The sequence below is a fragment of the Elephas maximus genome, chromosome 27, assembly GCF_024166365.1.
Source record: "Elephas maximus indicus isolate mEleMax1 chromosome 27, mEleMax1 primary haplotype, whole genome shotgun sequence".
Lineage (NCBI taxonomy): Eukaryota > Metazoa > Chordata > Mammalia > Proboscidea > Elephantidae > Elephas > Elephas maximus.
In genome coordinates, this window is record NC_064845.1 from 20,414,243 (window position 1) to 20,441,848 (window position 27,606).

At 36.9% G+C, this 27,606-nt stretch overlaps 1 protein-coding gene across 1 annotated transcript in view; it reads right to left on the reverse strand.

Moving 5' to 3' along the window:
• The window catches only part of KCNH8 (potassium voltage-gated channel subfamily H member 8), a 446,972-nt gene that overhangs the window by 221,761 nt on the left and 197,605 nt on the right, over positions 1-27,606 (reverse strand). The window contains exon 4 of the mRNA XM_049870926.1: positions 3,664-3,791. Coding sequence (XP_049726883.1) covers positions 3,664-3,791 — 128 coding nt within the window. The remainder of the gene's footprint in view (positions 1-3,663; positions 3,792-27,606) is intronic.

Sequence of the window (27,606 nt, forward strand, 5' to 3'; positions counted from 1 at the left end):
AGGTTGCTAAGCACTTCAGTTATAATAATACACAATGGCTTCTTACATAATTTTTTTGTTTAAACCATTTACAATAAGACACTACCAGAAGAAATGGGAATATGTCATTTCCCTATCCAAAGTAAGTGTTATCCTATCATGTTAACAGAAATTAAAATTTTGCCTTGTTTGAGGGAGAAGCCAGGTCTTGGGGTGCGGATTGGGGAAACTCAAGCAATATAGCATGTTCTTTGATTATAGGTGAATGACTACATGCAGCTTTCGTGAAGCTGCTGCAAAAGTTCAGCAATACATTAATTACACCAGAAATCAGAAAATAAGTCACATGATTTCATTTTTACAGACTACCTACAACATATTATTTAAAATTTAAAAAATTACTGAGAACTCAATATAGCTTAGATTAGATGTATAAATGTTTTTGAATTTAGAATTCTGCAGACTTCTTGGCACAAACACCTGAGTGAAAAAATAGACATGCTCCTCCCTTTGCGACTGTATTTGTAAATTTTCATCAAAAAGATTTTGAATGGGAGGAATTTTTTAAATTGGAAAGTGTGCTTTTATTAGCAGGAAAGAGACAGAGGAAAAAAAAGGACATGTTCTTCATAACCCTCAAACTTATGTAGTTTAAGGAATAATACAACTAGTCTAGATTTATTTATATATTTATACATGTATATATAATTTTAGTTATATATACTAAATGTGGAACATACTTCTTTAGTATCAATGGTACATTTGTTGTGTAAACGCTACCCTATGAATTATTGAAACACAACGGTTAAGCCAATATCTAATTGCAGTAACTGCTTATTTCCTGGAAACCCCGGTGGTATAGTGGTTAAGAGCTGTAAGAGCTATGGCTGCTAACCAAAAGGTCAGCAGTTTGAATCCAACAGACACTCTATGGAAACTCTAAGGGGCAGTTCTACTCTGTCCTATAAGGTGGCTATGAGTTGGAATTGACTCGATAGCAACAGGTTTGGTCTGGTTTTTGGTTTATTTCCTAAACTATTTTGACATTTCCTTGAAACTATCATCTGAATGAGCAAAGGAATCGGAAAATATTTCTGCACTCACTACACCAGGCAATGCAGGCACAGTGTATGGCTTTGATGACCACTAGCGCCCGTACTCTGCTTGTCATATTTGGTATTTATGGCACTCTCCCCTTTCAAGTTCCCAAGGCTTTCATGTGATCTTTGCAACAGTTCTTTGAGTTAGAAACACATGCACCATCCCATTCTCATTTTCCAGAAGGAATAACAAATCAAGGAAGGCAGAAATTAAACACCTTTTCCAAGACCCAACAGGCAAAGGCAGGACTAAAGGGCATTAAGTCCTGATTCCTAAACCACGCCGATGGCGCAATGATTCCATTTGTTTATGATTGAATCATATATTCTGTTCCATAAAATTGTAGCCAAGAAGCAGCAGAGTCAAAAGCACAGTGGCTTTGAATCAGAAGACTTAGGTCTGGGTCCTCAATCTGCTGCGTCTGCTTTTGAGACCTCTAGTAAGTTGTTTTTTTTTTTTTTTCCCATCATTAAAATGGGGCTCATAAAAACACTCACTGTCCAATTGTTATAAGAATCAAATAACAAGACATAAGTAAAAGGAATGTGTAAATAGCAAAGGGCTATAAAAATAATAAGAATTCATTTTTTGTGTGTGCCTGACTGCTGTCACAGTCTGAATTCTCCAAAGATTGCTTAGCCATTAAACTACCCAGGTCATTTCCTCTTCTTCCGTCTTCCTGCTATTTAGCCACTCTACTCTGTTCTCCATAAAAAAAGATGGTGAAAAGGGCTCGTCCCGATGCCATACTACCTGCAATGTCAGAGTTATCATGCTGATTAGACATCCTCAATTACTCTGTATTATTTTGATGCTCCACCCTGATGTTTGTACTTCTTAAAGGAATGGCAATCAAGCAAATCAGCTAAGCAGTAGGAGTTATGATTTTTTAAATCTGATTTTTAAGTACTGTTTTGTGCTTTGTCGAAAGTAAAGGGAAAAATAGCATGTTCAGCCAATGTGTTGTAAAGCTCACTGATATCTGCCATGTTCAAATGGTTCTCGACTGAAGGACAGAAGATACAGAAGATAGTGTCAGCTTTCAGCATTATGGAATCTCTGGCTAATATTTGTTTAGGTGCTTTGTTGGTTGGCCTGCTTAGAATCAAGCTCAGATGTGGTTACCTTTGTTTCTTCTTTGAACATGGTTACTGTCACCAAGGCTGGTTACTGGAGGGACATGTGAATAGGAACCAGTGCCATAGATCCAGGGGTATGCACTGTTTCAAATTTATCCCTGGACTCTCAGGAACTCATGTGAGTTTTCCTAATATCCCTAGAAAACCTCTATGTTAAGTCAAGACAAAAAGACAGTGTGTGACTCTCAACAGCGGGGCATGGAGACCAGCATGGGTATGACTGACGGAGTCAGAGCAGAACTGAACAAAATGCCTTGTTCTGGCTTCCAGAAAGGAATCACATTGAAACAGACCAGGTTTACAGCACTTTCATTTAGACCTCACTCCACATCCTGGGCTCATGCACTTTGTTCACCACAATCAGGAAGATCAAGAGTTTGTATGTCTGTTGCATGGCCCTGTTTTAACAAAGCATGTGTATGTCAGGTAGTCCCCGAGCTTTCTGTGTAAAAAGCAAGATGCCAAAGAATCCCCTACTGTCTGTAACTCCCAGAACTTCTGGATCTTAGATCAATCTGAAAATAGTTCTTGTTGTTTGATGTGATGCTTTCTAATGTCATGTGCAACTCAGACCCTAAATATTTATATAAATACTCAGAGACTAACTTGCACATAGCCACACCATCCCCCAACTCTGTTCTGTTGCGTCCACCAAGCAAATTAATGACATTAAAATCATTTGAATACCTACAACTAAACAGACAGAGTTCTGGATTTCTTGGTGAAGTCCTTAGTGCTAAAAACTCATAAATTAAGTGCAAAATCATGGAAGAAGCGTGTCTTGTAAAACTGTCAAGAATAACCTTTAATAGGCACCGTTATTTGCTTTGGCTTTTGACAGATAAGCGCCAAATTTCAGGAAGCAGGCCTACTATAATTTATTAAAAATACAACTTTTTACAGGACGGCATTATGGCATGAAATTTCAAATGCAGTGTTTCACTGTGTGATATTTGCAACTGTGTTCTGTACAAAATGTAAATTTTAAAATGGAGTAATGGCTTGGATTTGCTCATGGTTCCCATGGGGTGGCGGGGGGGGGGGAACCATTAAATGAAACTCAGATAAAGGGCAAAGTAAAGGGTACTAAAATTAAATTTGAGAAATTTTAATCAACAAAGTATGAATGTGTAATATGACTTGTTTCCTAAAATGTAACCGATATGACCCCATTTGCAGCATTCCTGGTACCATCTTGCACTGTGCTGCACTACAATGCTATTCTAATCTCTGTGCTGTGATAATACTATGATTAAGCACTTTTATTACAGAAATGCCTTGTAACTGCTGACCTTTTCGTTTGTTCTTTATAGGAAAGCACAAGTCAAAGTGGAAAGAAACCTGGGAAAGCCAATAAATGAGAAATTGGAGCCTTTCTTTAGCAAATCAAATGTTGCTACCAGGGGAAACTCCAGCATTCACAGTGCACACACATACCACCTACATTATTTATTTTCAATTTGTTCTTTTCTCTTCTTTGTAGGTGCCCTGAGATGTGATAAAGGACTGCTCGACTCCGTCTCCGGGCTGAGTCAAAGTGGGTCCCTGCTCTTGATCTTCCTTTGGCTTTGTCTGGGGGAAAAACAAAACTCATTAAACAACAATGAATGTGTCATTTCAACTCAAGAATGTCAAGTTTTGACAGTTTCCTTTCAAGAACACACAGTACATGTTTTTTTAACACCTAAAATTACCTGCTGGCTTCTAATGATATTTAAGTCCTTTACAATTTATAAGCTGCACAATGAATGCGCAAGACTGAAACAGAATTGACGCCACCGAATTATGGTGCTGGTAAAGAATATTAAATACACCATGGACTGCCATAAGAATGAACAAATCTGTCCTGGAGGAAATACAGCCAGAATGGTCCTTAAAAGCAAGGATGACGAGACTTCATCTCACGTATTTTGGACGCGTTATCAGAAAGGACAAGTCCCTGAAGACAGACATCATGCTTGGTAAAGTAGAGGACCCACGAAAAAGAAGAAGACCCTCAAGGAGATAGATTGACACCGTGGCTTCAACTGTTTGCTCAAGCATAGCAATGATTATGAGGATGGCACAGGACCAGGCAGCACTTCGTTCTATCATACATGGGGTCACTATGTGTTGGAACTGACTCAGCAGCTCCTAACAACAACAATTTATACACTTTTATAATCATATTAACTGTATTAATTTTTGAAAATTAATGGTAAAATATGTATGACCATAGAGGAAATTTCAGACAGTTCAGAAAAACATTAAATAAAAAGATTCACCCCTTTCCTGTTCCACACTCATATCCCTAATTCTATTTTCAATATTTTTTTTCTAGAAAATTTTTAATACATGCCCTACATCCACATTTTTATTAGTTGTCTTTGAATGAATATAATTTTACAGTTAAAACCATTTGTGTATTACTTTTCTTTCCATATCAAAATAACTCCTAAATTAATCCAGATCTATACATTATAATTCTCTCCCTTTTAATGGCCGATACTCTACCATTTTAGAGATATAACTAGACTTAGTAATTTTACTATTTCCCTTTTACGAATATTTAGGATTAAAAAAAAAAAAAAAACTATGTAGATAATCCCACAATGAAAATTCTTGACCATATAGAGCTTTAAGTTTGTGCACCAAGATATTCAGTGAATAAATTCCTAGTAGTAGGTATTGTATACCAATATTCAAAATGTAGGATATACATTTTAAAATTGATGTTCATATTCTCTCATTACAGTAATTTATATTCCCAACAGCAGTGAAGGAATGTGCCTAATTCACCACACACAAGCCAAAATATGAAACATCAGTGTCGTCTAACATTTTGATAGGTGAAAAATGTCATGTCATTGTGCAAATGTGCATTTTTATCATTATGAACAAGAATAAGCATTTCTTTAAATATTAATTGTCCATCTACATTTGTTTCTTATAGTCTATTCATATTATTTTTGCCAATTTAAAAATTAAGTCGGTCGTTTTCTATTTATTTCTAAGAGCTCTTTGTATACTACAGAAATCGCCATTTTCTTGTCATATATGCTGCTGAAATTGTTCCCTTTTTGTTACTTGACTTTGGGCTTGATTTATACAGTATAACATTTTTCAATTTCTATGTTGTCAGACTTATCAATCAATCCATTTGTGACTTCCAGACATTATGTCTTGTGTAACTAAACTTTTTCATTCAAAAATTATTTTTTAAAAGTGGGGCATGTTTTCTTCTAGTATCTTTATGGCTTTACATAAAAAAAAAAAAAAAAAAACTTATTTAATCCAACAGACTCTATTTTGATAAAATCAGGTAGAAATCCAGTTATATTACTTTGTTTCCTAAAGGGTATTGTCCGAGAGGAGCCCTGGTGTTGCAACGTGCTTGGATGCTAACCAAAAGCCTGGAGGGTTGAACCCACCCAGCAGCTAGCGCCAAAGACCTGGCGATTTGCTCCCATACAGATTACAGCCAAGAAAACCCTATGGGCCAGTTCTACTCTGTCACATGGGGTCACTATGAGTCAAAAATAGACTCAACGGCACCTAACAACAAGATTGTCCAAAAGCAAATAATAAATTGGTTATACTACATTAGGAAACATTGTCTTTATTTGATCAATTAATCAACATTCGATTTCATCCTAAACTATTATGATGATTATAAAATTTTTAAAAAATGACTAAAAACTATTATTTATTAAAACATCATCATCAAGTCACTATAGTATTATGAATGCTTTAAGACTCCTCTCCTTCCTGTAAACAATTGGCTTAGGTGTTGTGTTGGGTAAGCCATGTAATAATTAGTGATGGCTACTGTGTGCCAGGCCCTGTTCTAGGTCCTTAGATTTTTTTTTTCTTAATTAATCCTCTTAAATACCCAATGAGATAAGTATCATTACCCTCTATTTACAGATGAGGAAACTGAAACCCTAATAATACGTAATATAATCACATAGCTACTAATGAGTAGAGCTAGTATGTGAAGCCAGAATACACCAATAATCATGCTCCTTCCACACACAGCACCAAGTCCTTTAGCAACTTCAATCCATTTTCAGGACTGCTACTCTGTGCCGAGTGTAACATAGACTAATATGTATTATAGACCCGGTCTACCTGAGTTTAGGCTCCAGTCTTTCAAGAACTTTAACCACTCCCATCCCCACTCCACCCTAGAATTCCTTTAAACCTGCTGCCACTGAGTTGGTTTCAACTCACAGCGACCTTATACGACAGAGTAGGACTGTCCCATAGGGTTTCCAAGGCTGTAATCTTTATGGGAGCATTCCGCCACGTCTTTCTCCTGAGGAGCCACTTGGTAGGTTTGAACCACTGACATTTTGGTTAGCAGCCAAGTGCTTTAACTGCTGTGTCACCAGGGCTCCTTGGGATTCCTTTAATGACCAGCGAAGAGGAATTTTTACTCACTGTAAAAGTCTAATCTGATGCTAAAGGTATGATTTTTTTTTAATAGTTCCCATTTTGCTTTTCGTACCTTGAAAGAATGTTTAAAATAAAATATGCTACATTCATATAGTCTTGAATCACTAATAAGATAACAGGTCACAAATCACAAAGCAGAACATCAAAAGGGGCACTTCATTTTGAAACTTAGGGCTGCACAAAGCACATTTTGTTGTGCTGTCAAAAAGCTAAAATCATGTCTTCATGGGTTAAATTTTTCAGTTCACACAGACTTCTTGTAAATTGCATTTTAAAATGTAATTATTAATCCTGAAGGGAGTAATTTTAAGTATATTTAAATTTGAAAACAGAGTTTAAAGACAGTGTATCTGGGAATGTGGCAGGAAGACCAGCAGGCTGTTCATGCAATACCAATGGGTACCAACATGCCTGGTGGAATTACAATGCTAACTATGAAATGCCCAGATTAGATACTTATGACAATCGATAAGCAAACTCCCTTCTCAGTGGAAAATCCAATTAATAATTACGATTTTTTCCAAACCTAAAAAACTGCAATTTTACAGTCTTAAAAAAAAAGGGTCCCTCAAAGAGAAATGACAAAGAAACTTTTCTATCTCTGAATGGAAGAAAAAAAAGTTTCCCTTGATAATTTTTAGTCATAATTTAAATCTATTTGATGACTGGTATTGAAAACCATGTCATTTATGTTGTCTAAAATCCCAAGTTGAGGAATGGATTTAATACAATCCTGGGCTGGTGGCTCCTGACTGAAGAAAACAAGTAGAAAAGGGAGCAACTCATTCTCGTAAAGAGATAAATACAAAATATTCGTATATACGTATGCACACAAACACACGAACATACACAGTAATGTGTATTACACGCATATATGTTTGTTATAACTAGAAACAAGCCAAATATCCATAAACAAAAGAATGCATAAAAACTATGCAACAGTCAGTCATACTAGGTTAGGTTAGGAGCCAACTCACTGCAACCGTAAGTATAACAGAACAAAACACTGCCCAGTTTTGCACTATCCTCACAATCGTTGCTATGCTTGAGCTCACTGTTGCAGCCACTGTGTCATTTTGAGTGCCTTCCAACCTGAGGGACTCATCTTCTGGCACTATATCAGCCAATGTTCCACTGCTATTCATAAGGTTTTCACTGCCCAATTTTCCAGGTCCTTCTTCCTAGTCTTAGTCTGGAAACTGCTAAAACCTGTCCACCAAGGGTGACCCTACTGGTATTTGAAATACCAGTGGCAAAACTTCCAGTATCACAGCAACATGCAAGCCACCACAGTACGACAAAATGACAGATGTGTCATGGATGCAATAATCATAATATAGGATGTTATAATTCCATTAAACTGGATTTATAAGGAAATTTAATGGAAAGTGAATGAAATAGAGCCTATTTATAAACAGAAGTATCTCAAAAACATAATATTAAGTACAAAGGAAATAAATTAACACCGAGCATAACATTTTTAAAATATTCATACATGTGTAAAACTAAATAACATATTTACTGTAAAACTACACATGACTCACCTCATTGCAAAGGGGGCTGGAAAATATAGTTTCTAGTTGGGTCCCATGTGCCTTACTAAAAAATCTATTTCTTAAAGTGGATGGTGACTACTACTCTGGCCTACATAATAATAATATTATAATATTTATACTAATATAATAATACTCTAGCCTACAGGGTCACTGAGTTGGAACTGACTTCCCAACAGCAGGTTTTTTTTTTTTTTTTTTTTTAAGAAGGGAGGTAGAAGTCATATCACCTAGGGTGTCTGAGACCACATTAAAATTTTTTGCTCTTTAAGTGCAATGGTAAATATCAGGAACAGCCAAAACTACCCTAGCAAAAAAGATGGATGGATGGATGGACGGATGGACAGATGGGCAGAAGGGTGGATGGGAGGGAGGGAAGGGTAGAGAAAGGGATGAATGCTTGAATAATGTCAGTCTTTTTCTCTTCTTTTCCCAACAGAGTAGAGGTTAGCAATCTAGGTTGGTAGATCAGCTCTTCCTCCTTCCTAAGTGGCCTCCATCTTTGAGTCCAAGGCAATTGCTCTATGGGAAGGGGGAAATGGTGGGCAAGGAGCTTCCTGTGAGGGAACCAGAAGTGACACCTATCACTTTTATTCATGCCAACTGGTCAAACTCAACTACAAAGGAGACTGAGAAATGTAGTCTTTAGCTGGGTCACCTCATGTCTTGTTAAAACTCAGCTAGAGTTGAAGACAGGGTTCTATTTTTAAAAGAGAAAAAGGAAGAATGAGTTCTGAGGAATTATTAACAATTTCTGCCACATGAAGTCATAGCAAGGTTTGACGCATCCAAGAGCATGAGAAAATTTGAGTTTTCAAAATACCACAATCACTGCTGTGTGGAGAATTGATTAGAAAGCATCAAAAGGTTGTCAGGAGATGACTCAGGAGGACATTTTAGAAGATCAGTCTAAATAAGGCGTTAGCTTAGATTATAGTCGTAGCACTAGAGGTGGCACAAAGCTGACACATTTGAAATACATTTAGAGAGTAACGTTGCCTGGCTTTGTCATTTAATTGGTTACAAAATAATCTAGCAGAAGAGTTCAGAGCAGGAAGGAAAAAAACTAGGCCTTCCAAAATATAGTAGACCAACTTAGAGACAAAAAAGACTGTGAAAGGTAAAAGTGCAAAAACAGGAGAAACTAATGAAAAAGAATGCTTCAAGAAAAAGAGGAATGAAAATGTCTTTACATCTCGATTTCAGTGATTCTCTCTTTTATCATAGGAGAGAAGGAGATTGATTATACATGGAAACGAACATATAGATTTGATGGGAGTAAGCTGAGATAGCTCTTGTCTGAGATTTTTTTTTTTTCCATCGATGTTGGAGGTGAAGTTAAACGCTAAGGGTAAGGACTAATTAATAGGAGATGTTGGTTTTAAGATAGTAAGGAGTGTTTGAAATATTTGTTGAAAAGGATAGGAGGTCAAGCTCAGTTTGTTGAGGAATTTGGTCAACCCTGTTGAGTCTGCTAATAATAAAAGTGGAGTGGTTCCCATCTACCCTAGTGTGAGTTTTTATCACAGGGCTTCTTAGTTGCCCAGGTACAGGCCAAAGAAAATAGTTTCTTCCAGGTTTGCAGCTTTGTCAAATGGATATAGAGAAAATAGAGAGGTATAAGAGTGTTCAGGGTACATGAAAAAGAGGCTTTAAAATTATAAACCATGAAAACTTAAGGTGGAAGGGCAATGAAAACAATAATGGACAGATAGATACAAAGAACACGAAGATGTCAATGATCTGGAGGTTGCAATCAGCTTTAAAAAAAGGTAAATAAGTGGGATATAAGAGAAGGAGGTACTGGTCAGTAAGCAGTATTAAATAAACAATTTTAGTTATTAAGAAGTACTGAGTGATGATAATTTCCTGGGAAAAATTAAAAAATTATGTTTATACACCAATGAATTGGGACTTCTCAGTAAAACATCATCTATCAGTAATATTCACTTAGTCCCCACTGTGTTCTAGGCTTTATGCCAGGAACTTTGTCTTGGTTATCATTAGCTTTTCCATGTACTGAAAAGAAAACTAAAGGTCAGGGAAATTCAGTAATTTGCTCAAATTCAGAGTTCATTAAGTGGAGGGCTGGTACTTAAGTCCTTCATGATCTTACTCTAAATCCCATGTTCTCCCCACCTCACCACAGTAGACTATGTACCACCAAGCAGTAATCTCTTCTTGGGTATTTTCATTGATCTGTGGTATCTGACTGGATTCTCTTCTAAGTCTAAATGGGTTTATCTACTAGACAGGAATGATTTCCTCTGCAAGACCGTGTCTTCTCACTTTTCACTCCTTCCTTGTATTCTATCAGACATACACTGGAAAATACTCCTTCCATTGTCATTTGAGGCTCACTTCCTTTGTTCTTGCCATCATATCCCTCCTTTTACATTGTAAAATACTACTATAATGGACTTCCTTTTATATTAAGGAGCTCCTGGTGGCGTAGTTATTAAGTGTCCGGCTACTAACCAAAAGGTCGAGGTTTGAACCCACAAGCCACTCCACAGGAAAAAGATGTGGCAATCTGCTCTTGTAAAGATTTACAGCCTTAGAAACCCTATGGGGCAGTTCTACTCTGTCCTGTAAGGTCACTATGACTTGGAATTGACTCGAAGGCAATGGGTTTGGTTTTGGTTCTTTTTATATTAGGGGCACTTGTTCCTGTTTAAATATTAATGTAGAGACTTCTGACTCAAGACGGCTTAAAAAAGCCTTTTAAAAATTACAAGACAATATAAAAATCATGAATTTTTTTGTTCCAAATTATATACTTTCGAAAGTTAAAAAAAGAAAAAGTTAGAAATTTAGAAGACCAAAATCATAGTGAGAGAATTTAACTTGTCTCAGAAATTGATAAATCATGGTGGCAAAAAGCAGAAAGTTGATTTTATAACAAGGCTGCAAAGAAAATTTTTAAAATAGTGTAAAAAATGGAAATCATTTGCAATCTTCCATTTACTTCAAACTCTATTTGGACTTTTAAAAAAGTTCCATATGGTTCTCCCTTTTTAAAGTTCTATATGACCATTGATTTTATGAAAAATTAATACGTGAACTTAAAGACTTTTAGAACTGAAAATATGTTATTTCTTATAAAGAAATATCATTACTAAGAATATTTGATATTCATACTCAGTGGATATGAACAAAGAGAGATAATAGGAAAATTAAGAGTTAAAATGCATATATTTAAAAACATCATATATAAATATCCAAGTAGAAATAAATGAAATAGAAAACTAAAAAAAAAAAAAAATCATGAGGGAATAAAAGAAACTGCTCGCAAATGTGTTAAAAATAGAGATAACACAAACAATACTGAGCCAAGAAGAGAAGCACAGATCTAGGAGACCTTAAAAATTATGAGATTATTTTGTGTAAATTTATATCAGCACAGTCTTTCAGACTAAATGAATACTTTGGATGGGGGCGGGCAGTCCCTACCAAAATAGGCTCAGAAAATAATAAAAGCCTTGAATAGACCAATAACTATGGAAAGAAGGAAAAAAAGAGACCCTCACCCACACTACTTACCAGCCCCTACTAAAGCCTATTTCAAGTGGTTTTAAAGGACAATGTTAGCAAGCCTTAAAGGAATAAATAATTCTTTCAACAGCTTCAGAGACCAAAAAAGAGCCTGAAATTTTCTGCATTTAATCTGCAAGTCTGGAAAACCCAGATGGCAAAACTAGATAAGTATAATATAAAAAAACTATAGAGCACTTTTATAGATACAAAGATTCTAAAGAAAACATTAGTAAATACAGAAATGTGTTAAAAGAAAAATTGGCTATGCTTATGTAGAATTTATGCCAAGGACGGTTCCTCCTTTAACTTGATAGAGAATATTCATTCGTAACCAAGAGCAAACCCATATTTCATGGGGTGACATTAGAAGCTTTATAGGTGTATAATTTATAACAAACTTATAGGTGTTATAGTTTATAACAAAATTTCCAGAAAAAAAAAAATAGAAAATAAAGGTAAACTCATTACGGAAACTTGGGAAAACACAGAAAAGTAGAAAAAATAAAGACTGGTCAATTATCTTCATCATCTGAACCTTCAAACCGTGAATCAAAATTATCCCCTGAAGTCATCTTTAAACTGTGTAGCTAAATTAGAAAAGAATGTTTGCCATGAGCACTGCATTCTTTAGGAGAACTATCTATATGAGATCAAACTGTAACTCTAAAGCACAGATGAGAGGTTTAGTAGGTAGTGAGCCTAAGTCAATGGCAGTGAAAAATAAGGAATTTATGCCAAGGACGGTTCCGTCTCAGAGAATAGTTATATCATTTGGAAGATTTATAAAAAATAAAGCAGTCATGTGATCATCTCAATAAATGATAGTGAGAATGGTGACACAATGAGAAGAAGGTAACCAATGTCATTGAACTGCACATACAGAAATTGTTGAATGGGTATATGATTTGCTATGTATATTTTCACCAAAACTGAAATAATGAAAGAAAGAAACAACTCAGTGTTATCTCCTCGCCAGTGGAACATTTCCACATCCACTGTTTATTAACTCTTCCCATCTCGAGCATGTGCTGCCATTTGGCATATCTGCAAATGGTCAATTGATTTTCAACAAGGGTGCCAAGTTCATTCGATGGGGAAATAGACTCCTCAATAAATGGTACCAGGACAACTGGGTCTCCACATGCAAAAGAATGAAGTTGGACCCACACCTCACACCTTATGACAGAGGTATTGTTCTCTTACACAGTAAAAACTCATAGACATTAAAAAAAAAAAAAATTGGTGCATTTTCTTTCTTTAGTGTATTTATTTTTTATAAACCTGGTTGCAATAATATATACACATTTGTTCCCTAATAGTAATTTAAAAAATGTTCGTTGTACAAAATTTAGAAATGTAACGCAACGTAAAGCAGGTGTAAAAATGGCGTGGAAGCAGTCACTGACCTCCTCCCACTTCACAAACGGGAAGGAGAATCAAGATCAACAGTGCAAGGCTGATTCCTACGAGGCAGGGGTCAGACATGCCTCCTCTCTCCGTCATCTTTACCAAGTCTGATGCCAACTGATCCTCCCACTGTACTTTCTACTTCCCTGCTGGGTTCGATAATTCCTTGCAATGGACAAGCAGAACTCATAGACAATACTCACGATTATGGGGTTTATTAAGGAAGTAACAGGTTACAATTCAGGCTCAGGAACCTCAAGGGTACAGTTCTTTCACTGGACAGCCTCTTCTCAGGCATACTCACAGGCACACCTCTCCCCAGCCCTCAGTCTCTGCCCAAAAGCACTCAGCTTTCTCTCTCTGTGGGATGGAAAGCCCACTGCGCTGACTCCTGCAGGTCTCTCCTAAGGGTCTCTCCTGCTGGTTTCCTGCTGCCAGGTCTCTCTCTGCCTTTAGTGTTATCTCTGTCTCTTCGAGGGATCCCAAGTCCAAAGCACACACTGGCTCCTGGGTGTTGTCCCTTGTTGGCAGTGGGATTCTCTCTCTTTCCCACCTCTGGGATGGCTCATTTCAAACCCAACAGGATGACAAAACTGACCGATCCCGTTCCAATCCCTATCTGCACAGTCCTGCCCAATCACCTGGGTAGGAGTTACAAGACCATGGCTAGAAAGGCCACACTGAAGCAATCAATCCCACTGCAGCAGGAAATGAATGTCTCTCATATCATCTCCCAGAAATAATTTAACAGTTTGCTTAATTTTGTTTTGTTTTTGTTCTAGGCTTTCTTGCTTTTTTACATCACTAAATTCATATTATATAAACTAATTCTAAATATAATTAACAGAAATAATCACAGAGCCTACATATGAGAGGGGGAAAAATCTTTTATCTCCCAAGAGACATGAATCTGAACTTTTAGTTTTACCCAATTAAAAAAAAAAATAAAAATCTATGACTCAGTTCACTCAATATGAATTTTAAATACATATAAAATCATTTTTTAAAAGATTTGGAATAAAAATGGCCATTTGGTCACTAATTAAGCCCTTGGTGGTGCAGTGGTTAAGCACTTGAATCCACGAGCCACTCCTTGGGATCCCTATGGGGTAGCTCTACTCTGTCCTATAGGGTTGCTATGAGTCAGAGTCAACTCGACAGCAATGGGTTTGTTTTGTTTGTTTGTTTGTTTTGTGATGAGAAATTAAAAGACTGAATGATTCTGCTGGCAGAGTTATAGTGCCTGCTGTGCTATCCTGCCCAGATACCCCCTCACGATTAAAAGGCTTTTTTACTAAGTCTGCAGCTGCTGGGGGTGTGCCTGCCCACAGCCCTCAGATCTCAGTTCTCATTGCGCTCTGGAACTGTCCTCACCTGAGGAGAACCGCCATGCTCAAGGGCATGCCCCCTTCCCAGAGAGAGCAGCCTGCATTCAATGGCCAGCCAATACGACAGTGTAATGGAATGCAACTCTTAAGCCCATCCAGCGTTGACGAGGGGTGAACTTGGAATCAGCTAATATTTTGTTGCAATTACATTGCAGTCCCATTTCTCCCTCTGCCCAGTCCTGCTTCCTTCCCTTCCTTTATACTAGCATTGATCCTAAAAGCACTCCCTAATAAACCTCCTGCACGCTAACTTCCACCTTAGAGATCCTGACATTCATTAACAGCGTTGCAGCTTAACCACTGTTTACTAGGGTGAGAAGAGACAGAGTTAGTTGGTGTTTTAAGCGGGGATCTAACAAGGCAAGTCTTGCCATCTGAACCATGAAGTAAAGGATGAGTCCCAGAAAAAAATACCTATTGATACATAGAAAGGGATGGAAATGAAGTTAGAATAATGTAGGGAGTTGCTAAAGGGTGTGGTGCACTCTGTGAGCTGATTTCTGGAATACATCTAGAATATATCTTCAAGAATTTTTTTTCAAGAGAGTTACAGAGTTGTATATTTTATGATTTTCCATTTACTAAATTATACAATCATCTACTATGAATTTTCTCTGAGTGTTACAAAAGCCTGCTAATCTCTAGGCTAGTGAGAGCAGTGGCAATCCCAGGGGGAACAATGGGAACAGTTCAAACTGGATGGAGGCAAACAGGGAGAAGCATTGTCTGTAGGAAATTTAAAAACAATCATAAAACCAACTACATTTGGTCAGCTTTTTTTTTTTTATCACCATTGCTGGCAATTCTAAATAATGTCAGTGACCTATATATGGCACAAATGGTTACTCATTCAACTACTAGCCTAAAGGTTGGTAGTTCAAACCCACCCAAGGCACCTCAGAAGACAGGCCTGGAGTTCTGCTTCTGAAAGGTCACGGCCTTGAAACCCTATGGAGCAGCTCTACTCTGACACACATGGCGTCAACCATGAGTCAGGATCGACTTGACAGCAATTAACAACAGCAGCAGCAATATATATGTAAACTTTAAATTAGCACATTTTTATTACAAATTACAGAATGGGAGAAAATATTTCCAAACCACATATATGATAAAGGACTAATATCTAGAACATATAAAGAACACTCAAAACTCAACTTTAAACAAATTAGAAAATGAGCAACAGACATGAAGAGAAATTTCACTAAAGAGAATGTACGGATGGCAAATAATAACAAAAAAGATGTTTAACATCTCTGGCCATTAGGGAAATACAAATTAAGACTATGGTGGACCATCACTACACCTTTATTAGAAGAGCCAAAATAAAAAATACTGACAATGACAAATGCTGGCAAGACTGCAGAGAAACTGGGTCGCTCATAAATTGCTAGTGGGAATGTAAAATGATACAATCATTCTGGAAAATAGCTCAGCAGTTTCTTAAAAACAAAACTAAATATAGACTTGCCAAACAAACCAACAATGGCGCTTCTGGGCATTTACCACAGAGAAAGGAAAAGTGTACATGTTTGCTCATGGTAGCTTTATTTGTAATAGCCAATAACTGAAAACAACCAAAATGTCCCTCAATAGGTAAACGGTTAAACACTGTAGTTTACCCATGGAACACTATCCAGGAACAGAAAGGAACAAACTATTAGTACATGCAGCAACTTCAACAGATCTCAAGGGTATTATTTTGAGTGTGAAAAACTAATCTCAAAAGGTTATATACTGTATGACTCCATTTATATAAAATTCTTGAAATGCTGGAGATGGAGAACAGATTTAGTGGTTGTCAGGGATTAGGTAGGGTAGGGGAATGGGTATAGCTATGTAAAGGTAACAGGGCAATCTCCGTGGTGATGGAAGAGTTATGTATCTTGATTATGGTGAAGGTTACACAAATTTGCACATGTGGTAAAATGACATACACACACATTATACCAATGCCAATTTCCTGGTCTTGATATTGTATTATAATTATGTAAGATGTAATCATTGGGTACTTGAGAGCAACTGAGTGAAAGATACATGAGACCTCTCTATACTATTTTTGTAACTTCCTGTACTATTTTTGTAACTTCCTGTAAGTCAGTAATTATTTCAAAATACAAAGTTAAAAAAATTATTTCCACATTATATTTAGGTGTAGGTCTGTTTTTACTGATTTTGAATGAAGTAATTAAGACTTTTTATAATTGTTTTCAATGCCTGAGAATCTAAGTAGCATGAAAGCCTGGTGCTGGTTTTTGATGCTCAGCAATGCTGGTTTATCCCAGGACTGTGTAAGTTTGGAAAGGGGGTCCTTCCTCCAAGCATATTACTTCCATATACTGTAAAATCATTTGTTGGAAAAAGACACTTTACTGTCATCTGCCAGAAAAACTTGTCATAAAATATATACATCTACAATGCAGATGGGTATATTTTTGTATCTGTCACTCTAATTCATTGTATGAGTTACACAATAGCCCAAATACTTAAGACAGAGCCTGGCTTATAACAGGTAGCTTAATTTTTTTTTTTTTTTAATTAATGAATGGACAAACTAACAAAAATACTTCTCCATTATGTATTTTATATGACACTATTTATTTGAATATCTTTTTTTATTGGGAGTTTGGCTAGATGTTATGCTTAAAAAAAAATCATAATCACCCTCCTAGTTTTCATCTCTTTGTCTTTTTAAGCTATTTTTTAGGAGAAATCTTCAAAATACTGCTGTATGTAAGACCTGAGTCTCTTTCTACAGAATCATATATGCTTTATACAGCCTTTACAACTTATTATTTTTTACATTTAAAATTACACATTTTATTGATATAACATATATACAGGAAAACGAGCAAATCAAAAGTTTGGGAGGAGCCTTTATAGAAAAATAGGAAAAAAGAAAAGAGAAAGGGAGAGTGGTTTCATGATTTACCGGCAAGATTTCAGCTTTCTTTTGAACACAGACCTCTCATTGAGTCAGAAGAAATCAGAAAAATACAAGAGGATTATTACAAGAGCAGGCATTTCTCTGGAGAGTGAGAAATAAATACCTTAGGTAATTTTCCAAACATTTGAGAAGTCCAAACAGCAAAATAGTGGGAAATAAAATGAGGAGTTAAGATAAACTAATATTACGAATTCAGGAATTTAAAAAGTATTAATAATTATATTATAATTCTAGGTGTGAAGATGAGGGCTAGTTTAACTAGCCATTAAAAAAGAAATAAATTCCTTTGTATGGTTTAAAATATATCTAACTACAAAACCACTCTTAAGAATTACTCACTTTGATACTTGTTAGCGCAAACTTACATTAATCCACTTTTAAATGTTGATCATCGTTATAACTGGATAATGGGTACATGGGGTTTCATTGTAATCTTTCTACTTTTGTGTTAGGTTTGAAAATTTTCATAGTAAAATTTTTTTAAAATATACTAAAAGACCTCAAACTTTGTGGTTATTAATCTATGTAGGTACAAAGCCATCGGCCACTTTGAATCTTAGAAAGGAACACTCTCTAAATCTGCAAATTAAAAATATGTAAATTTAAAATACAGAAAAATTACCCACCAAACACTTAAAAGAGGGGAAGAAGCAAATAAGTAAGCATTTATTTATTTATTTTTAAATCTGTGCTTCTTAACAGTACTGGTGAAAACAGATTTTCAGAAAATACCAAAGGACTGAAGAGGCTTTGATGAGTGATTCTTCAAATTCATGGAAGTGTCTTTCAGTGATAAATTCAAATAACTTTTAATTAGTACAAACAATGTCCCTGGGATAGTGATATGCATGCAAGTAAATAGGCAACTGCTTCATGATGAAACTTGGTGGCTGTACAGATGCTTGCCTACACCAGAAATCACTCACATGAATCTATCATGGGACCATATATTGCTACTACTGATTTCTTCAATTAAGTTGGGTATTGCCTGAAGAAAGCACCTGATAAATGCAAAGATTTTTCTCTCCAATGAGGGAAACCACCTTAAAGCATCATGATTTACCATCATCATCACAGTCATAGAGTTTTATGTATCAGATGAGGTTCTGGTGAGCAGTAAAGTCCCTCTGCCCTAATATTCTACCTACGACACCTATTATTTCAAACTAGGGCTCTTTGGTTGGGATTTCTTGATTCAATAAGGCTTCAATACATAAAAGGCAACTTGCTGATAATGTCAAAGGCTCAAACCTTTGGGTTTCAATCAGAAATTAAAACTCTAGAACTAGTGATATTCCTTTGTGAAATATTTTGCCTATTGACTGAGAACTTGAATATTTTCTATAGACATTACCATCTGCCCTCTATATCAGCATACATATAGTTAAATTCAAATCATCTTGTTTTTGGGGGGTGGAGCAGCAGCGTTCTTAGCTGCATACTATAGGGTGACTGGCAACATACCAAGTTAAGGAAAACCCGAAACAAACAAACAAACCCGTTGCTGTTGAGTCATTTCTGACTCATAGCCACCCTAGAGGTCAGAGTAGAACTGCCCCATTAGGGTTTCCAAGGAACAACTGGTGGATTCAAACTGCCACCCTTTTGGTTAGCAGCCTGAGCTCTTAACCGGTGTACCACCAGGGCTCCAAGATAAGGAAAGAGGTTTACAATCTTGTGTTGGAGATTTAGCTCACACATATTACACACTTAAAGAACTAATAACATGCAGAAACGGATGCTATGTATATTTTTTAAAAGTACTAATGGATATTCTCTCTTACCAAATATTCTTAAGTGGCCACTGTGAACATGGATCTTCACAAGTGAAATAATTCAGAGCCTGAGTTAGGCTATTTGAATTAGGCTTGGTTCTGTCACGGTAGATAACCCATCTCAGGATCTAAATTCTTCTAAAAGTCAACGTATAGCTGTTACTACTACCAACATGAGAAAACCAGAAACTTGAACTTTAAGGGAAACTTTAAGCAAAATTTCCCCATCTTATTAAGAAATAATGCAAATTATGCATCTTGACTCTTTTTAAACCTGATTTATGCCACCTTGCAAGAAATAATGTGCTTTGAGTGAAGTGATTATTCATTTGCTAGCATCAGCTGGTGATTTGTGTTCTCCTGGCGAGGTTGGCAAATGCTTCAACACTGAACTCTACATTTTCAGTGGAGAATATGACATTTCAAGGAAGAACAGAGCAAATATCTGATGGAATTCAAAAACAAGCAAGGCATTGAAGGTAGTTCAAAGAGCTAGGCACATCACAATGTATGGTTACCCTTTGGCTACAAACGCTCCTCAAAAGCTTAACAAGGCAAGGATGGAGTTTGGAGTTTTGTCCTTACAAAAATATCACAGTAAAACTTGCCTTAGAAGTCACGTCTATGGGATGACTCTTCTAAGTTTGTACTAGATGATACCAATACAAAACCTAAAATAATCCTATCTGTGGTTAAGAACAAAAGGGATTTTTTGGTTTCCCTTTTTCCTGGTTTAACCTATTAATAGTATTTCCCAAATATGGTATTTGTAATATCCCAGTACCATGCTAATCCCAGAACTCCCGTGATGTTGTCAAAATTAACTCAACTTAAAAGTTAAAAAATAAATATGTGTCTCACAACAGTTTCATGAGAGGTGTTGGGAATTCATTAGGTTTTGCTAAGACCCCATTACACGCAGTCACCTGGTTATGAATGTCTGACTTAGGAACAACTGTACTCGCTCTTTGATGTTATGTAAATTTGCCCTCACTTTGAAATGACTGAACCACCTCCTCCTGGCAATAAATACTTCATCACAATCACCTTCATTTTCTGCACACACAGCTTTTACATCATTGAAAAGATTTCCAGCCTTTTCTCACACTAAAGTAAGGCTAAAGGAGAACCATATGCACCTGTTCTGACTTACCTACAATTTCAACTTAATGACAGAGTTAGGAACAGATTTCGTTCATAACCCAGGGGCTGTCTGTATGCATGAGGAAGGTGCCCTGAGACACTAAGGTGATCTAAGCAATTTTTTACTTTCAGGGAGATTGTATCCAGTTGGAAAGATGGACATAATTGGAGGTAGTCTAATACACAAAAGTGCTAAACAGAAGAACATGTAGAACATAACTAAGAAGCTTATAGAAGGGATAACAAAAAATTTGATAAGATAAATTGGACATTGATTTGAGCCCACTGAAGTTTTTTTTTTTTTTTTCCTTTTCTTTTTAGCCAGTCCTGAAAGAAAGAGAATCCTACATTGAGAGCGCATGAACAAAAATAAGCAATTGACAGTTTGGGGGAAAATACTATATGTATTATGGCTGGTGCATAAAGTGCATGAAGGATGCAGTGGGAGATGAAGTTGGGGATAAACCTTTGGCTCAGTTTACTGGGAATCTTTCATCATATGCTAAAGAGGTTAATCTTAACTCTTAAAAGAAGCAGTGATCTGACTTTTGCTTTTGGCTTTAAAGAAGTGTACTGAAGAAGGATTTTGGAGGCAGGAAGAGTAAACAAATGGTGTTTAACCAGGAAAGCTCTAACGGATTGGTAATAACCACCTCTAGTTATTTATTCTCTTAGGACATGGTTCTGACTATATTTAACAAGGACAGGAATAAAGAAATGACCCAGCAACACATACACACACGCAGTCCCTGAAAATTCTAACTAAAGCAAGTATTATAACTTGGTAGAAACAGAATTCTCTTATTCACAATTCATTTTAATGCCTAGTCACGTATTGGTTAGAGTTACCTTTTATGAAAATCCTAATCATAATAATGCATGAATCAAGCAAAATAATGTGTTTTCTTCAATTTCATCCTTTCAAAGACTGCAATCACTCAATTGTCCCTAATCATTGCTATTAGTTTCTATTTATATTTTTTTCACAGGATTTATTAAGACATTGGGTAATGCAGTCTCTGAGATCTTTCATGGGTGATGTGGTCCCTAAAAGCAAGCTCCTAATGCCTCTTTGGTTGTTCTGGGAGAGAACTCAGTTTAGTATGTTGTTATTGAGACATTGCCAATGGTTTATTTACAGTGTATGAAATTTGGAGTGAGTGGTAGGAGGGATGTGGTGGCTCAGTGGTAGAGTTTTCACCTTCCATGTGGGAGAACAACGTTCGAGTCCTGGCCAACACACCTCATGTACAGCCACCATCCGTCAGTGGAGGCTTGCATTTTGCTAAGATGCTGAACAGGTTTCAGCAGAGCTTCCAATCTAAGATGGACTAGGAAGAAAGGCCTGAAGATCTACTTTTGAAGGTCTGCCAATGAAAACCTTGTGGATCATTATGGTCCTATCTGCAGCTGATCGTGGGGATGGGACAGGACAGACAGCTTCTCGTTCTATTGTGCATAAGTCAGGGATCGACTCAATGGCAGCGAACAACAAGGAAAGCTGGGGGATACATGGTATCAAACATCCCCAAAATCATCATGGAGCATAAAATTGATGGAAAATAGTTTTAGGAACATAAAATTGGTTAAAACACAAGGTTGCAAATATTAGGCATGAGAAACATTAGGCAATGTTTCTAGAAGAAGAAAGGGTTTCAAGTGGATCAGGAGTAGGGAATGGAGATGGATCACCAGGCAAGAGAAAAGTGTGAGCCAACAGTTAGGGCAACAACATGAAAAATTCAGGAAAGGATATGTAATTAGCGGTTGTCAAAATGCTCAACAAAAGTTGAAACATTTATTGGCCCTATCAGTAGGCTTAGGGCAAATATGCTTGACAATTATAAGTAGTGTTTAAAATTTTTTTTTTTAAATTCTCTGCCAGATAAAAGTAAAAGGGTAGAAGAATGAGAGTAGGTGGGAACATGGAGAAATAGAAGGAAGTAATTTATTGAGCATTATTAAATTTCAGTCACTCATATCATAAACTATATCAATATAAACCTCATATCAACCCTGTATGGTAAGCTATATCTCCCCTATTTAGTAGTAAATGAGAAACTAATGTAAGAGAACCGAAGTACCTTGCTCTGGAACACATAGTTACGAATAAGTAGACCTGGCATTCATAAGGAGGTCTGCATCTCTCTACATATTATGTCCCTTCCACTAAACACTCTTCATTAAAGAGAATGATGACAGCCACTTGCCCCTCGTATCTTTAGAAACCAGTGACTCCACTGATCCTAACAGCAGAGATATGGAAAGGGACTCAGGAGGCAGAGAAGGTGGAAAGTGAGGTTGAAATCGAATGGTTTCCCTGAGTGTGGCAGACTGTCTGTAAACATGGCCACTAATTATTCCTCTCATTTCTATTCACGCATGGCTCTCTTGCCTTCAAAATTCCCTTCAAATTTGGACTTGTCCCGTGACTCACCTTGACCAATAAAAAGTGCCAGAAGGGATATCATGTGACTTCTGGACTTAATGCAGCTTCCATTTTTGCCCTCTCAGGATTCAGTTATCATGTCAAGCAGTTAGGATTCAACTACTAAATATGGTAGAGAGAGGTCTAAACAACTTCCAGTCAGTCCATTCACCCCAGCTAAGACACCAAACAACCCTTTAGGATGTTCCAGCCCCAGTCAAGTTCCAAGCTGACAGCAGCTGCATAAGTGACTCCAGCCAACACTATGAGGAATGGAAAAACCACCCAGTGTACCCACAAAATCATGAGGAATATTAAGAGTGCCATTGTAGTCAGCCTTATAAATTTGGGGGTAATTTGTTATGCAGCGAAGGTTAACTGATACGTCTGCTTTCAGAATCCTAGAGTGGAGAGAAAAAAATCATCAGGAAAACAGAGACAGAACAGCAGGGTAATAGAATCTTAGTCTATATTTTCATTCAGATCCTTGAGCTTGCATCTGACATTAAAGGGTATCTCTATTCAAATATAAATACCACCATCCCGCCCAAGAAGAGACAGTTAGCTATTTAGCAGGGATTAGTTAACAGCCAATAGAGTATCAACATTTAGCACAGGATGGCAGGAAAGACTCTACTTAAAATCCAGTAAAAGGGGTCAGAAAGGGACCAAAGAGACTATGATTTTGATTGGCAGCCCATGCCCACTTAACACCACCACCATCGCCTTAACAATCATCATCAATCATAGTCATTCATTGTGATGATGGCTAAATTACAGTGACCTACTTTACACAAACACCATCCTAGATAACATTTATTTTTCTCCAACTCTCATAGCTGCACTCTGAGGTAGGCACTGGCCCTATTTTCAAGATGATAACACTGAAGCTCAGTAGGTTTAAGTAACTTGTCCAAATCTAGGTAGCTCACGAGGAGGAACATGACAGTACATAGCTCTCCCAATTCCAAAGCCTTTGCCCTTTGCTCTTTCTGCTCTCCTGCTGTTTCTCATAACTTATGGTCATTTTTCTTTTTTCTTGAGGACTGCCAACACACAAAAAAAATGGTGATTGACTAGGAAAAGTAATTAAGTTCTGTAGGAAACTGGTCCATATTTTAGGGTAACATGATACGTTAAAAATCACTTAAAATGAAAAGCAAGTTTACAGGAATTCTAATGTGGAAATGAATTAGAAGTAAAGAAATTAAAGGTTTGCATTAATAATTTGCAGCGGTCGCAATCTGATCACAATGATGGTAGGTGCTGAAATGACTCATGAAAAATGAAATATTTTTTATCATTGGTGTTCCCCAATGTTCCACATTAAAACTCCCTAGTTTTTTGCCTCTCTGGGGTCTTCTAGGGCTTATAGAAAAGGCAAAGTGATGGATTCTTGGTCATATCTTAAAGCAGTGAGGAAATAGAACAGAATATCTGTGAAAAAATCAGGCCAGTAAGAAGTAGCCAGGGATGAAAGTATAGAGATAAGGAACAGAGAGGGTAGAATAGAATATGCTAAAAACATATGCCAACTTCTTATCTACAAAATGAACAAATAGATTCAACCTATTCGCATACTTTTAAAGCAACTATTTATTTTGTGCCAGCCATTGAGCTGGAGAAACAAAGATAAAAAACTCATATTTCTTGACCTTAAGGACAAGAAGGCAATTTGATTTGTCCAGACAAAAGAAGTGCTGGGAAGTTTGAAGATGACCAAGCTGGTTCAAAGAGATTCCAATATTAGGTCCAACGCACTTTCCATTCTGAGCTGTTAACTCCATCATTGCTACTCTACATGAAATATCTCATTAAACCTTTAACATGATATTGACAACGAGATATTCAAGGGCTGGAGGAGCAGAGAGAGTCCTTTTGTAGGTCTGCTTCTAAAATGATGGATTTCCTTAGAAAGTCTTGAGTAGAAATGTACCCTCAAAATACTGAATAATGAAAATTTATTTACTTCAATGCCAAAATTCAGTGATTAAACAAATATATACTATTAATATGAACAGTATTCTATTCTTTTAGACTACAAATTACAAGGTGAGGGCTTGGTTGATGTATACCAGTGATTCTCATCCAGGGGCAACTCTGCCCCCGAGAAGACATTTGGCAACAATGTCTGAATATATTTTCAGTTGCCACAACTGGAGAGAAAGGGGAACAGGGGAGACTGCTCCTGGCATCTAATGGGTAGAGACCGGAGATGTGACTAAACATTCTACAATGCACAAAATGGCCACCCATAACAATTATCTGACCCAAAATGTCAATAGTGCCAAAGTTGAGAAAACCTGCTGTATATGAATTTTACATTTACTTCAAAACCTTTTCATATAATTCAACCACAAATGTGATGAAACCAATCCCACAGAAAAGACGAACTACTCTGTAAGAAATTTCTAGATTTTTTTATTTTCTTCAGTGAAAGTAATGGAGTTGCATAGAAGACAAACAGCATGAAAACAATACCAAAACAAACAAACAGTTGCTGTCCAGTTGATTCCGACTCACAGTGACCCTACAAGACAGAGTAGAACTGCCCCACAGGGTTTCCAAGAAGCAGCTGTTGGATTTGAACTGCTGACCTTTATAGTTAGCAGCTGAACTCTTAACCACTGCACCACTAGGGCTCCCTTGAAATCAATAAATGACTTAATTTGTTTTAAATCTTTGGTTCATGCAGTAATAGTCAAGGTGACATTAAGTATTCAATTTGGGGATTGCTTACTCTCAATTAATCCACATTTCTCCAGTCAACTCAGTCTAGTCACCTGAAAGATGATCTGTGCTTCTACCATCATGAGAGGTTTTATTTAGAAGCAATTCTCACATACATATTTGCAAACTATAAAATAATCTCCTGATTATTACCTGAAAAGAAAAGTGATAGCATCTCACTCACTGGAATTCACATTTTGTATCTGTTAAAATCTCAGTAAACTCAAAGATAAAGTGTCCTGGCTCTCTAGACTTGATTCTATAATTCAGTAATGAAATGAAGACCATAAAGAAGATTACAGACCAAGGGACATCTTTTAAGTACTCAAAAGAACATCTTTGAGAATACTAAAGCATTCTAGATGAGGCAATGTAGTATCGAATTACGATTAACACATATTCTTTTTTAGTCATCAAAATAGATCCCCAAAGGACCTGGGTAGGTCAACATTTTATGGTTTTATTTCCATTTACTATGTGTTAGGTGCCAGGAAGTGCCTAGGTGCCTTTAAGTTCTATGAGACAAGAGCTGGCAAAAAACACCTTCAGTTCATTAAAAGAAATTTATGTATAAGAAAGAAGCTGACCAGAGTTTGTAGAGCTATCACAGGGAGTGCCGGCAAGCTTTCCGTTTCTCATTATGTTGGTTGTTTCCTCCAGTTTCCTAGGCTCCTAATACATCACCTCTTTGACTCAAGGGTCTCCTTGGGCCTCCCCACATAGGTATGACTTGCCCTAATCCTACTTTTTGGATGAGAAATTGATGCGTTTTCTTTACCACTTATGGTACTGACACCTCACTTCCCAGTTTTAATACCACTCAATCCTCTGCCATGTCTGTTATGATTTTAAAACATGATCGGTTCCACCATAATGGAAGATCTCTATCCTTCCCTCACTGCCCTCCAGACCAGAAATGTGGCCAGTGGATCTGGGTCCTAACTGATCCATGCTTTTTAAGACAATAGAATTTCCTGTGATCTGATAATCCAAGTATTCCAATAGGTACAAAGTGTAATAATAACAAAAATAATAATTTTATTAGTTCTTAGCTAATTCATGTTGTTGTTAGGCACCGTCGAGTCAGTTCCTTCTCATAGCAACTCTATGTACACAACAGAACGAAACACTGCCTGGTCCTGCGCCATCCTCACAATCACTGCCATACTTGAGCCTACTGTTGTAGTCACTGCGTCAACCCATCTGATTGAGAGTCTTCCTTTCTTCTGCTGACCATCTACTTTACCAAGCATGATGTCTTTCTCCAGGGACTGGTCCCACCTGATAACATGTCCAAAGTACATGAGATAAAGTCTCACCATCTTTGCTACTAAGGTCCATTCGGGCTGTACTTCTTCCAAGGGAGATTTGTTCATGCCTCTGGTAGTCCATGGCATATTCGATATTCTTTGCCAACACCATAATTTAAAGGCACAGATTCTCCTTTCGCTCTTCCTTATTCACTGACTAGCTTTCACATGCATATGAGGCGACTGAAAATACCATAGCTTGGATCAGGCGCACTTTAGTCTTCAAGTTGCATTTTTGCTTTTTAACACTTTAAAGACGTCTTTTGCACTAGATTTGTCCAATGGAATAATACGTCATTTGATTTCTTGACAGCTGCCTTCCATGACATTTTATTTTACTTGTGGGTCCAAGTAAAATAAAATTCTTGAAAACCTCAATATTTTCTCCATTTATCATGATATTGCTTATTGGTCCAGCTGTGAGGATTTTTGTTTTCTTTATGCTGAGGTGTAATCTATACTGAAGGCTGTAGTCTTTGATTTTTATCAGTAAGTGTTATGAGTCCTCTTAGCTTCCCACAAGCAAGGTTCTGTCATCTGCAAATCATAGGTTGTTAATGAGTCTTCCTCCAATTCTGATCCCCCATTTTTCTTCATATAGTCAAGCTTCTGAGATTATTTGCTCAGCATACAGGTTGAATAACTATGGAGGAAGAATACAACCCTGAAACACACACCTTTCCTGACTTTAAACCACACAGTATTTCCTTGTTCTGTTCAAACGACTGCCTC